The 14,521-nt window shown below is 42.4% G+C and overlaps 1 protein-coding gene across 3 annotated transcripts in view; it reads left to right on the forward strand.

Moving 5' to 3' along the window:
* Positions 1-14,218, forward strand: part of LOC136950332 (voltage-gated potassium channel KCNC1-like) — a 31,815-nt gene extending 17,597 nt beyond the window's left edge. Inside the window, exons 2-6 of one of the 3 annotated variants that reach the window (XM_067244620.1) lie at positions 467-1,448; positions 3,084-3,281; positions 4,253-4,384; positions 9,301-9,341; positions 9,968-9,985. In XM_067244620.1, the coding sequence (XP_067100721.1) occupies positions 467-1,448; positions 3,084-3,281; positions 4,253-4,374 (1,302 nt within the window). In that variant the 3' untranslated portion in view covers positions 4,375-4,384; positions 9,301-9,341; positions 9,968-9,985. Of the gene's footprint in view, positions 1-466; positions 1,449-3,083; positions 3,282-4,252; positions 4,385-9,300; positions 9,342-9,967; positions 9,986-12,462 lie in introns of those variants that run through there. The other 2 variants (XM_067244621.1, XM_067244624.1) reach the window with 2 other exon arrangements.
* Positions 14,219-14,521: the final 303 nt, after the last annotated feature.

Genomic DNA, 14,521 nt, shown 5'->3' on the forward strand with positions numbered 1-14,521 from the left:
TAACACTGTATAAACATCATGCCCAGTAACAGTGTGACCCTGCAGTTCACCCTGAAGGTCAACAATTATCTCTCTTTAGTGTCTAGTCAGGCTTTACATAATCCTGGCTTATTATCTCACAACACTGAGTAGTACCCTGCAGTGCCCTGCAGTCTCTCAGATAACCCGAGTCCTGCTGTTTTCCCCTGTAGCTTGCATGGTAATGAGAGTGGTGGAAACCCATCGTTCATCTATCTCTCTCTGGTGTCTCGGTTTGCTGGCCTGTCGGTATGTGGATGGTAGCATTTCTGAATTACTGATTATACTTCCCCCCCATCTTTCTCTCCCTGCACCCGTCCCTTCTCTCTCTCTCTCTCTCTCTCTCTCTCTCTCTCTCTCTCTCTCTCTCTCTCTCTCTCTCTCTCTCCTTCTCTCTCTCCCTCTCTCTCTCTCTCTCTCTCTCTCTCTCTCTCTCGTTGTTCTGCAGTATGTGGCGTTTGGTTCCCTCCTCTTCATCCTGATCTCCATCTCCACTTTCTGCATGGAGACGCACGAGGCCTTCAACACCATCTACAACAAGACGGAGAACGTGACGGTGGGGAACGTGACGCGCGAGGAGATCGTCTACGAGGTGGTGACCGACAGCTGGCTGACGTACGTGGAGGGCATGTGCGTCATCTGGTTCACCATCGAGGTGATGATGCGCGTCATCTTCTGCCCGGACAAGGCCGAGTTCTTCAAGAGCACCCTCAACATCATTGACTTCATCGCCATCCTGCCTTTCTACCTGGAGGTGGGGCTGAGCGGCCTGTCTTCCAAGGCCGCCAAGGACGTCCTGGGGTTCCTGCGCGTGGTCCGTTTCGTGCGCATCCTCCGAATCTTCAAGCTGACCCGCCACTTCGTGGGTCTCCGTGTCCTGGGCCACACCCTGCGCGCCAGCACCAACGAGTTCCTCCTCCTCATCATCTTCCTCGCCCTGGGCGTGCTCATCTTCGCCACGATGATCTACTACGCCGAGCGCATCGGCGCTTCTCCCGATGACCCGACTGCCAGCGCCCACACCAACTTCAAGAACATTCCTATTGGCTTCTGGTGGGCTGTGGTCACCATGACCACCCTGGGGTACGGAGACATGTACCCAGAGACGTGGTCCGGCATGCTGGTGGGCGCGCTATGCGCCCTGGCGGGCGTGCTGACCATCGCCATGCCCGTGCCCGTCATCGTCAACAACTTCGGCATGTACTATTCCCTGGCCATGGCCAAGCAGAAGCTGCCCAAGAAGAAGAACAAGCACATCCCTCGGGCCCCTCAGCCCGGCTCGCCCAACTACTGCAAGCCGGACGCCCTGGCTATGGCCACTGCCTCTCCTCAAAGGATCCTGGGAAACGTACTTGGTGGGGTGATGGGGCCTGGAGGCCTTGCGGGGGACTGCCCTCTGGCTCAGGAGGAGATCATAGAGATAAACAGAGGTGAGACGTTTCCATTTTGGCTGTACCTTCAGGAGACACGTTAGCATGTTAGCGTGTGAGTTAGCGTCCCTTGCGTAAGCTGTTGTTTAGTTTCACCTGTCTTCAGGACAAACAGTGACTTAGCATAGGTAAACAACCTTGAGTCAAGGGACCTTGATGATTCACATCAGCACATTAGCACTACATGGAGCTTAGCCAAGCATCTGTGCCTCTTCTCCTCCATGTCGAGGAGCACACAAATTGCTATTTCTGGGGGAGAGCTTGTCAAACTTCTACAATTTAGCAGACCTACATCCCATCAAACTAAGACAGGGATTTGCACATTAAGTGAGGGGAGATCTGCTACACCAGATACTTTGGAATCACAATGTTCAGTGTCAGCTAGTGATACTCAGTAATGAAGCAGTCTTTCAAATCCTCAGAAGGGTGGGGGTGGAGGGCGCTGAGGGTCTTTTTCTCCGAAAGGTAATGTTAGCCGTTTCTGGACGGCTTGTGGAGCAGATTCTTGATCCAGCCAGAGGAGATAGAGGCCCATCAGAGCTCATCTGTCATTTATGATCAACTTGTGTGTCCACATTAGCCATGAGGCGTCCATCTGCCAGTGAAGAACAAACTGTTTAAAGAGAAATGGAACTTAATTGGAGCGTCAGTTAAAAAAAATGTGTAATGTAATTTGAATGAGAACATTTTCTATTGGTTAAATACGTACATTTGTATAAAAAAAAAAAATTACATTTACATTTTTGTGTGGATGGACGTCTTATACAAGTCAAAATCCACACACATGAACTGTGAACACCTAAAATCTTGTTATTGCACAAGCACTTTCCCTTGCTCAAACACACACAGACATACAGGCTGTCTTCAGAACAGCTCTGGATTGTGGTGGTGCACTGCTGAGTTGGAACTCGTGCTTGAGATTGGGTTTGACAGCTGCGTCCAAAGATATAACCTCCAGTCACCCTGTACACATAGTACATACACAGACACAGCACACACACACACACATCATTCAGTGTTTAGTTCACCATACCAGAGTGAACTGATATGGTGTCCATACGCTGATGTTACTAGGCAACATCATATCACCCACCACCTCCCAATGTAAAATATGGAGATGCATACATCTGTGGTGCTAAAGATACACCAGTTTCATATGACTACAAGGCCCTCAGGTCTGTCTGGGCTGCAGGGACTGCTGAAACCAATGCTCTGAATTGCTTTTTGCCAGTTCAAGGACAATTTAAGGAAATAAACCATTAAACACAAATGTATTTTACACTAACAATGTAATAACCCTTAATTAACCTTGTTGTGTAACAGCCCCGAAGGCTAGAAGTATCACTTCTGTGTCCTGTTTCGTTTTTTTAACTAATGAGGAACTAGGGACTCGTGCTTCCTGTATAACGTGAGGACAAGATGGCATTTGTACAATCTTTGATCCTACAGCACAACAACGTATCTCACAAAAACACGCTTGATTCTGTCATACTCCGAGTATGCAGCCTGTCACCGCCCAGACACTAAGCCTCAGTCTGAAATCCCTGTCTTCCCTCATTTTCCTCTCCCACTCCCCCCCCCCCCCTTTCCCCCCCCCCCCCTCCTTCCCCTCCATCTCTCCTCCCCGCGCTCCAGATTCCAAGCAGAATGGCGACGCGGCATCCGCCGCTCTGGCTAACGAGGACTGCCCCACCATCGACCAGGTATTGAGCCCAGACGAGAGGAGCCCGGCCGGGCGTGGAGGCATCACCCGGGAACGCTACCAGCAGGATCGTGCCTGCTTCCTGCTCAACACCAGGGAATTCCGCGCCACAGATGGGAATGTGCGGAAAGGTACGTTTCTCCTCAGGGGTGACGGACACACAAACACACACCACTGACGTAACCACAGCCACACCAGCGACAGGAGAGGCATAAGGGACGATGCGGCTAGCTCCTCCCTCTCGACACGCACAGGGCAGGCGCACCGGCACCAATGCACTCACGCCGACTTTGTAGATACAGGTGAATACACGGTATATATGTGAAGTAACACGACATGATGTTCATCGGAGCTAAGGCTGTTTTATTGACTTGAAGCTCCAGTCACAGACACAAGCACACACATGCAAACAGAAAACTTTGGCTTGGCTCTTCTGCTCTGCTCTGCCTGTTTCCGCCTCATCACATCCACGTTGTCCAGGTGTCCATCGCCCTCACACTTTCGTTCCGCTGTATTTTCTCTCTCTCTTTCTTGTTTTTTTTTCTTCACTCTCCTCACTGTAATCACATTGTTGTCTTCCATTTTGATCATACTGTCCTTGTGTTTATCTATGTGTCTCATACCATCTCTCTCTCGCTCTCTCTCTCTCTCTCTTGCTCTGTCTAATGACTCAGACAGTATACCATGGCATTAATTTACTTCTCGTCACGTCTGTTTGTTTCTCTCCCTCTTTTCTTCCCTCTTGCCCTACTCCCCACCTATTTTCTGTGTTGGCTCTTACCTCTCCTTTGTTCATGCCTGCCCCCCCCCGTCCCCTTTTCTGTCTTTCTCTCTCCCTCCCCACCAACCTTGACCCCATATTGAATCCATATTCCCATTCTGTTCCTGCCTCTCTTCGTTTTTTGGTACACACATTCCTCCCTTTGACCCTGTGTGTTCTCTCCTGCTGACACTGAAACCCAAAACCTCAATTAATTTATTTACTGTTGCAACAAACCCTCTAACCCTCAACCACCACCACCACTATCACCCAACCAACCTGCACCAAACACTCCCTCGCACTCCTCCTAAATGCTCCACACCCTTGTTGCCAACTAACTAGAGGCCGCAGCTCTGGCAGCCAGCCCTGACTCCCCCTTGACTGAGGATTGGTATAAGCTGGAAGGGTCTCTGTTACAGCAGGACCTCAATGCAAACTCCACCTCCTCCTGGATCAAACCATAAGCCAACAGAGGTAACACCATAAAGTCACATGGAGCTAAACTGAAGCCCTTAGCTGGTATCAGCTCTTTCTTGAGAATCTTCAGAAACCAGATATTAGGTTGATTCTAGGAAATAGCATTGCATGTTTGCAGTCACACATACACAAACTAAAACTACATATGCATACACAGACACACACACACACTTTGCATGGTTGCAGATCACAATTGTACCATTGTTTCCACTGTATTGTGTTGTTCCTGTGTGTCTGATAGAGTTTAAGTGTCACCCATGTCTTCAGTGGGATTGAGAGCGTGTTGTGGACATGTCTTCAGTGGGATTGAGAGCGTGTTGTGGACATGTCTTCAGTGGGATTGAGAGCGTGTTGTGGATATGTCTTCAGTGGGATTGAGAGTGTGTTGTGGACATGTCTTCAGTGGGATTGAGAGCGTGTTGTGGACATGTCTTCAGTGGGATTGAGAGCGTGTTGTGGACATGTCTTCAGTGGGATTGAGAGCGTGTTGTGGACATGTCTTCAGTGGGATTGAGAGCGTGTTGTGGACATGTCTTCAGTGGGATTGAGAGCGTGTTGTGGACATGTCTTCAGTGGGATTGAGAGCGTGTTGTGGACATGTCTTCAGTGGGATTGAGAGCGTGTTTTGGACATGTCTTCAGTGGGATTGAGAGCGTGTTGTGGACATGTCTTCAGTGGGATTGAGAGCGTGTTGTGGACATGTCTTCAGTGGGATTGAGAGCGTGTTGTGGATATGAATGAAAAGAAGTTACAAAGGAAGAGATCCTTCCATTCCTTTGGGCTAAGGTTTGTTAAAACTAAGATCTTTATTTGATTAGAGCGTCTGCTAAATGACTAAATGTAAATGATTATCGAGGCCCAATTGCATTGCTTTGTCCAGAGAATCCGTGACTTAGAAAATACCCTTTAAATGAAACCCAGCCTTTAATGTTTTGCATCTTTGTGTTCTTAACCTCAGCCCAGATTCATACATTTGTGTATGTGAAGGGAAAAGAACATTCATCTAGTACATGTAGAGTATGTCATGTAAAGTCAGTGACATTCCTCAATAACTAGCTATTCATAAATATCAAACATCTGACCACAAACTGTGCAGTGAGTTGATAATTAGTGTTTTGGTCAAAACCAAAACTTCAACATAGGTACACTGAGTGTGCGTGTGTGTTCTGTTTAGTTTGAATGCAGTACAGGTGTGTGTGTGTTTGTGTGTTTGTTTGTTTGTGTGTGTGTGTGTGTGTGTGTATGTGTGTGTGTGTGTGTGTGTGTATGTGTGTGTGCGTGTGTGTGTGTGTATGTGTGTGTGTGTGTGTGTGTGTGAGGTGGCAGCTCCTCTGGGAGCATAGCACAGTTGTGTTGTCAGGGAAACGAAGGGTCAGGTGGTGTCTGATGTGTTCTGTGTCGTTGTTGTCTCTCTCTTCAGGTTGTGTCATATCACGCGTTTGTATGTGGGCTTATTCATTCTTACATGTTACACTCCTGTCCCTGTCCTCTCTATGCCATCTGAGTGTCGTGCTGTATTTGTCGTTGTTGTACTGTGGCTGTTGTTTTTCTTTTGTGTTAATTTTCTGTGGGGTTTTATGTGTCACTGTAAGGTCCCCGGTCCACCCCTCTGACCTTGACCCTCTCTGATAGCCGGTAACACACTGTCATGTCTACACAAAGACCAACCCACCCCTCTTGTATGAATGTTTTTTTTATGGCATGTCCGTGTACAGTAGGTAGGTTTGAAGGCACGCGTTCTAATGTGTCTTGACTCTTATCATTCCTACATGTACATGTGTTGTGCAAAGTACGAAACACCCAGTACAAATTCCCACTTTTAAAAGCATTTATTCTTTAGACTCTTGTCATGCGTATTGAGATAAACGGATATTTGTTCACGTAAAGGAGCCCCTGTTTTCACCTGGGTGGAGTGTCACATCCCTGTTGAATGTGGTGGTGTGTGTCAGTCATCTCTCAGGGGGTCAAAGGTCCCAGGGGTCAGGGGATCCTTTGTGGTCAGAAGGGAACAGTACCTGACAAGGACATGCCACGATGAGAACATAAACATTCTAACAGGTTCCATGGTTTAGGTCCCATGGCTTTCTATACTGCACATAGGCCCCTGTCTTCCATCACAATAATGCTGTATGAAAAAACAACAAAGGTTTTTCATTATGCGTGTTATGTCTTATAAAAATACTATTCCCTTGACCTCTACCTGTGTGCTTTCAGTGCCTAGTGTGGTTTCCAAAGCAATGTTGTGTTATATTTGTATTGTGCAGACTTGGGTACTTATCAAAAGCCAAACAGTATTTACAAAGCTGCACTTGGTGACTGAAACACAAACACACAAACTGACTGACTGCCAGAAAAACAGTCAGACAGACAGACAGTGACAGAATGATTGACAACCAGCAATGCTGTCTAAGGTAAGCGAGTCATGAGCTGTTGAGAGACCTCCCCCTCCCTGACTGCTTCCGTTTGTGTTTAGAAGGCTCTTTTGTATGAAAACCGCAACGTAAAAGCCTTAAAAAAGAATCCCTCTTTAAAATAGAAAAATTGAGTCAGTTATCATTGCAACCAGCAAATCTTAAACTCTTGTCTTTATCGTAGCGCAATGGGGTGCTTGGAAGGAAGGATGTGCCCTTGAAATCTCACAATTAGTTTTTTTAGGAGTTGGAGTGACTCTTTTCTTTTGGAAAGAGCACAATGTTCTTAGCAGACCCCTCACATTTCAGCAGCCTGCAGGATATACTAGATATACTACACTGTACCCGGAATCTGTAACAAATGACTGGTAATCTAATATCATGTCTTTGTTCCACTGTCCAAATATAGAATAACTGAGACAGGCATTGCCATTCAATATCACAATCGAATGGAAGGTAAAGTGCATTGGAATGAAGGACAGAATTCCGAAAGGGATCTCTGGAATAAAAAGTCCCTGGAGATCAGTATGATTGCCCCAGATAAAGAAGAATAGAGCCTCAAAAACAGGCTCTTTTTTTGTTTTAAAGTGGGATTCCTTTGCTGTCTATAACTGGTCTGTGTGTGCTTTGTTCAGCAGAGATATTTGCATACGTTTTTGCAACTTATTTGTTAGCATTTAAGTCTCTGCGATACTTGTCCATTTGACCTGCTCCAGGCCAATGCAATAAGCCTGGCTCCACAGGATCAAACGGCCAATCAGCTCTCTGATTTCTCCCTCTAAATCATCCTCTCAAACTTGTAAGCTCTTTACCTAAATATGTTGTTTAGTTTCCCCCTTTTCCTCTCCTCCCTTCTCACTGTCTTTTGAACTGCCTCTGTATTTCTCTCTGTCTCACTCTTCCACTCTCTTCTCTCTCTCTCTCTCTCTCTCTCTCTCTCTCTCTCTCTCTCTCTCTCTCTCTCTCTCTCTCTCTCTCTCTCTCTCTCTCTCTCTCTCTCTCTCTCTCTCTCACACACACACACACACATACACACACACAATGTTCCACTTTCATCATTGTGTGTGTGTGTGTGTGTAACTCTTTGTGTACGAGTGTTTATCGTCAATATGTTCTTCTTCAAATCGTGTGCATGGATGTGTCTGTGTTTATGTTGTTCTGCCTGTGTGCGTGAACGTATGTTCTGTATGTTCTTGTGGACCTGTTTGTGTCTGTGTGTGTGTGTGTGTGTTTGTCTATCAGTTCTTTTCGGTATGTTTTTGTTGTTGGCGGGACCGGTGTTTACCTGGCGTTTGTATAAAACGCCCCTTTGAGTTCTGTGTGGATGTCGTTTTTCCTTTCCTGTCTGAACTCTTTTTTAATGAAGAACTTCTAAGGATTCCGATTGATTTGTTTAAATTTGATGATCAGCAAAAGACCGACATACACTGTAGTAGAAGTGTAAGTAATTATCGGTTTGGAGGTATGTGAGTATATATGTATATACTGCATATATATTCAAATGTAATAAAACTCACAGGGTCATAGGGATCTATATCACGGAATTAAGAAACTGAATGTGGACATAAACAGGAAATCATGAGGACCAAAATAAAGAAGCCAAAAGTAGCAAAGTAAGCAACAATGTTGCTCAAGATTAGTTTAGGATATCAGGGCTATGAGCACTATACGCTGATAAGAACTTTTACTTTTTACTTGATCGCTTGTTGTTTTCATGGTAGCATAACTTGTGAAAACTCAATCTAAAACCAAACACAGATCTCCTAGTTTGTTAACACTTGTCTGTTCATTATCCACTGTTATCTCAATGCATTTTTCAGATGTGTCACTAATATGTGTTGGGGTTTTCATCTCATGCATGTGTTTTATTTGTGAAAAATATTTCTGTGTGTATGTTCGTCACAAATATTACCTGGGTCTGCTTTTACCTGATTTAAGGTTAGTTTAAATAGTTGAATACGAAGTATAATGAAATCCCAAGACCTTATTAAACAATAGTAGTAATAAAGCAACCGCAAACATGGATACAGTTTGACCTAAATGTGGTTGACACTACTTCTAATTCATTGCAGTTTTCCCTCACACTTTCCAGGAAAATACTGAACACATTGCAGCTGATGTTTTGGAACAATAGATCTAATTATGAGACACTTGACCCCACATCAAAGAAGCCCACTGATCTCATATAAGAATGTGATACTCTCTGAGGTCATGTCACATGGCCTGCAGAATAGATATCTATTTATCATATAGTTCCTTTACAAGTAAAATATCTTAGAGTCATCCTATGTTGGTCCATCACCCACAAGACAGAAAGGATCTGCCTCATCAGGTAAAAAGTCTGGTCTGCATCTCTTCTTTTGTCTTCTTCAATGTGTCACTCCATCTTCCTCTCCCTTCTGTTCTGTGATGCGGCCCTCTCTCCCTTCTCCTCCATGGTTTGTCCATCTAAGCCACATCCATGTCCTGTAATTAACACTCATTCTCCATCCCACCCACCAGGCCGCCAGTGCAGTGCAAGTGTAACTAAAGTCTGACTGTAGGTAGGTAACTTACCCTCTCTGAATAAATTAAGTGTGACCTGTGGTAGGTGTCATTTTTATCATGAAACTAATTAACCTATAGGTGGTTCTCTTCACCTGTTAGATATATTTAGGAACATACAATGTCTTTTAACTTACTATTTTGATCTTACAAGATGGATATTTGACCATCGTAATTATAGGCAGATGTTGGTCCCCGTTTTTTGATGAAAAGTCTGTCACACTCCCATCTTTATCTTAGAATAAGAGTCCATCTGACTAAACTGAGATACAATCATCTGTAACTTAACTATCTCCATTCAATGTACATACATTCAGACTTTTGTCTTCATCAGTTTGAGTCTAGATATCTGTGAAGTGAACGTATCAGTTTTTTATTGTCTTTTATCCATAAGCTCTCATACATGACAAGTGTTGCCAAATCCTTGATCTTAGATTTCCTTAGATGTACAGCCTTACTTCTAAAAAACCAGATAACTACAAATGCCTCTGATAGATTAATCTAATTATCTTATTATTTTGAATCAAGATTTTCATTATATTTAACATAATTCATAAATCATGCATACCAGTTGCAATAAATTTCAACATAAGTAGCATTTATACCATGGTGTTTGCTTTCACAGAAATCCAGTCCAAGGGTGTATTGATTTGACTCCTTCAGACAAGAAGATGTAAAAGAATATCCTAATGTGCTGTAGGCCTTAGTTATGTTTAGTTTGGGTATGTTTGTTTTGTTTGTTTAAAAGAGCTAAAGGTGACAGCTTTAGAAGCATCAACACACACTCCACAAGGGGACTGTTAGCAAAAGCAAACAACATTAAACGCAGACTCAGTCAACTTAAATTCACTTTCTTTAAAGATATAGTTTATCGAAGCTATAACATGACATATCGTAGTGACGGTACTAAATAGAGTTAATTTAGAATTTGTAGGGTTTTTTAATGTTTCACAACCGGAGCGACTATCTTGCTTGTATACAGTTTGTCGATAAGTAATACGAGAAGCCTAAAGTGATCAACATCAGGTTGTGAGCTTGTGGCGGGAAGTTAGACAGTCTTTTGTTTCATTTTTATCCCCTAAAGAACCATATCTGAAGGCTGAGACACGAGTCTATGGTCGCTGTGTTCTACCCTAAATGAATATGACCCGGAATCGCTAGCATGTAGCTAATCTTTTGTGAGAGCTGTGGAACATACCCCCCAAGAGGGACCTCTAGTTTTTGTGAACCTCTGATAAATGTTCTTAAAGAGGAACACAACGTTGTAAAGCAGCCACGTGAAGAAAGCAGAATGATAGGACCTACTATCTTTACCTCACGTTGAACCACTCAGGTCTTCATTTTTAGTTCTTCAAACTGTACAGGCTGTATGACGACAGGCACTATAGGACATGCTCGCTGGAAAGGCATCATCAATATTTCACTGAGTTGGCCTCCTACTAATGTGCCTTAGTGAGTCCGAAAAAAAAGAGATGATTTTTATTTCTGGAGGACGAGTGAAGTTTAATGTCGAGTGGCCGAGCTGGTCACAGTGAGCTTCGATGTTGCCATAGAGAATTCATTGTTGTCCTTGTTGTTTATTCTGAAGCAACAAGGCACATAGGGCATCATGCCAAATATTGTTCTTTGTTGTCTATGTCTGTGTGAAGCCTAATGATGGTTGGAGTTTGATATCAATCCAGTGACTTGATCTTTTCAAACCAGAAATCGCATTCACGGAAAATCAGATCAGGTTCCATCGCAACTGGAACAACAGAAATGTACACCTTTTCCATGCTTTTCACAAAGATATCTTTACAGTTTGTATAATTATGCGGAAAAAGCTGCTTTAAAATATGTTAGTGTTTCACATAACAGACTGACACTGACTGGATTGTCCAGACTCCACTCATCCTGGGTCAGTGCTCCATGGGATGGTGCACCATTTCCTACCAATGGTGTCATACACTTCCTAACCTAACAACACCTCAGCGCACCACTATCAACTGTGTGTCCTCTCTATACAGGGGGAGTTTCAATGTGTGCATGCCTCGCCCTGTGTTATCCACTCAGTGTACAGTACAGAGGGGAAAGACAGTCAGCAGTGCTTTACCACAACCTTGATATAAAGGGTTTTAGGGTGAATTATCTTGGGACAAAATGTTTAACTGGTATAGTCACAGATTGATTCCCAACTGCAGCATTTTATGATGACATTGTGAATTACAGTACAGCACTGTTCATACATGTCTTTCTCCTCTGTCAAAACAATTGTCACCTGATCTCAGTTACAGGATGGGGTTAGCGGGGGGGGAAGAGGAAGTTGTGGAAATGTGGAAGGAAAGCTATTGCTATGTTGGACATTGGAAGTTGTCAGAAACTTAAAATGAGGAAATGTTCAAACAGCCATAGAATTCTAAACTTCGTTTAGTCTCTGAGACATGACCCTATCTAAGTCATCAAAATAATCATGTTGATTGTGCAGCAGCGTTTTGTGTTTCTTGACAACTCCATTCTGCCGACAGTGATATCTACATGAGCTTTGTGTATTTGCTGTTGTTGTTGCTGCTGTGTTGGTCTAAAACTAAACTGCTTTGCTTTGGGCCAAAATGGTTGTCTAAAACACCTGGACATGAAATGGAGTGTGCGGTGTTGTTGACCGCATGTTGGGTGCTTTATTCAACTGGCCAGGGTGTTGCATATAAACATAAATCTTGAACTTATTTTCAGTTTGAAAAAATGAATGACATAAATCATAACTCGCATTTTCTTGTTTTGTCCTGTCCTGTCTCTGTGTCTGTCCATGTCTGTCCTATCTATGTTCCTTCACATTTATGATTTCAAAACATTTTGATTTGACTTTCCTTTTTATTGTTTCCGATCATGTGTTTTTACACATTTTATTGTACGACTCTCTAACCTAAATCCAAATGTTCCAATGATACATCGTCTTCACCTGTCACCCTATGATCCACATACATGTCCACATTCAATCGGCATTCAATCATTTAAACTTGATCATTTTCATGTGTTTTAAATCCCCATAATACCAAACCAAAATAATTTAAAAACTAAACTAACAAACGTTTCAAAACGCCCAAAACATTGTTTGGTAAAAAAAATAAAAAATTCTCCCTAAAGCAACTGGCTATGAGAAATCTCGCAGTCTGAGTAACATATCAGGAATGGCCGGGTCTGCGTTGCGCCTCGCCCCTATCCCTAACCCCCCCTTTGAGACGTACGAGGCTCCAGGACCGCTGCGCCGCTGTCGTTCCCCCATCCCCTCCATTTTGTAGCAGCAAGGAGTTCACTGTTGAATGGAATACATAGCTCAGCGCAAAACAAAATGCATCTACACCACCACTAGGATTCATCACAGTGCAAAACAAATAGCAATAATGTTAATGATCTTGAATGTAGAGAGAATGACCCCTTGTCTTGTCAGTTGGTGTCAGATGCATGCGTCAGGTAGGAGATGGGGTCTATTAAAGATTTTAGCTTTAGAAGTATATCGTTTTGAAAAAGTGAGAAACACAAAAAAACTGGGTGTTTGTAGACAGACAATATGCTGAAACAAAAGCTGAACAGTCATACTGAGAACATGTGCGGTCAACCTTTCAAGCTTAAAATAGGTGTGTAGATGAACATACATTTGTGTGCTGTCTGGACCAAATCACAAGTGAATTATGTCCAGAAAAAAAAGATCATGAAACAAATCATAGGATTCATGTAACCAAAGAAGAAAACATTGTAGATGAGCTCAATCTTTAGTAGGTTTATACTTCATTTATCACATGTGAATGTTAGTGTATGTACAGACACCTTTTTGGTGGTTATCCCAAGTTTATGTGAAAAACAGGCATATAGATTGAGCCTTTAGAAACAGTACATTATCGAATAACTATACATTTAACACTCACTTTAAGTGTGATATCACAAGGCACTTTCAGTTATTCGTTAATTATAAGACATTCAGCAATCTAAGAACAACAATACATAACGTTTAATTATCCTAGCTCTGTCTCAATAGATTGTGATAGGCTATGACAACATCAAACATCATTCAAAAAGGAATTAGCATACAGAATGACAGAGGTACTGTACCACCTTGCAGTCAAATGTTATACTTTATGACAACTTGTTGTCATACACTGGCTAAAAGCGATATAGGCAGTTGGCATAACAACAGTTTTCGGACAAGTGTAACATGATAATAAATAAGAGGATGTCAAAAGCATTGCTAATTGATAAGATGTAAATTCTGGAGAAGGCAGGCCGGAAGCAGTCACGACAATTATAAAAAGGGTTGACTCGGTTTTATTAGCTCGACGTCTGATCATGCCACCAATCCACAACAGAGTGGCTAGCATGAGTGAAGACTCTCTTACAAGAGTGCTTAAATACAGCATCTGGATATGTACTGATAAATAGATAAATAGGGTATATAAACAAGGTAAAAAGACTGTGAAGGAAATGTATGTTTAGTTAAGATCTGACTGAACATAGTATTCTGTATGTATTAGCTGTCAATAATTCAAGCACTTTACTAACACTATTGTTACTTTACTAACATTTTAAAGTTGAACTTGCATGTGTGGATTCAACATAATACACACTCCATGTTATAGTGCAATTATACATATCTGGAAGTGGAAAAAATATGACATATATTTGACATTATTCTAAATCATGGGGGGCTGAACTGTCATGATACATTTTTATAACAATTAGATGTTTAGTTTTTTCAAAATATCTGTTTCACCTTTTTAACATTTACATATCATTTTGTACTTTTTCATTCTTGTTTGTGTCTTTGACAAAATCCATGATTGCTTTTCTAAACTGACTTAAATAAAAAAATAACAAAAAGTTAAGAACAAACAAAAATCTTTTTTGAAAACCTCCTTAAAATGTTATGGTTATTAAATGTGACAGATTGTCGCTATTGTGGTTCCTACGAACAAAGTCAAGTCAGTCTTCCTATATTTGATTTAGATCATTATATGAAAATAATTAATATGATCATTTCATATTACAAAGCAAAAAAGCGATAATCACACATACTCATATATGCAATATACATGCAATATTACATTAATGCTGGAAACATACTGTGCACATACATATGTAAATATGCAAATCTATTTTTAATCCAGAAAGTGTGCACAGACTAATAGGAAGCCTACCTATTAGCATTGAG

This window comes from Osmerus mordax, chromosome 10 (genome assembly GCF_038355195.1).
Source record: "Osmerus mordax isolate fOsmMor3 chromosome 10, fOsmMor3.pri, whole genome shotgun sequence".
NCBI classification, from domain to species: Eukaryota; Metazoa; Chordata; class Actinopteri; order Osmeriformes; family Osmeridae; genus Osmerus; species Osmerus mordax.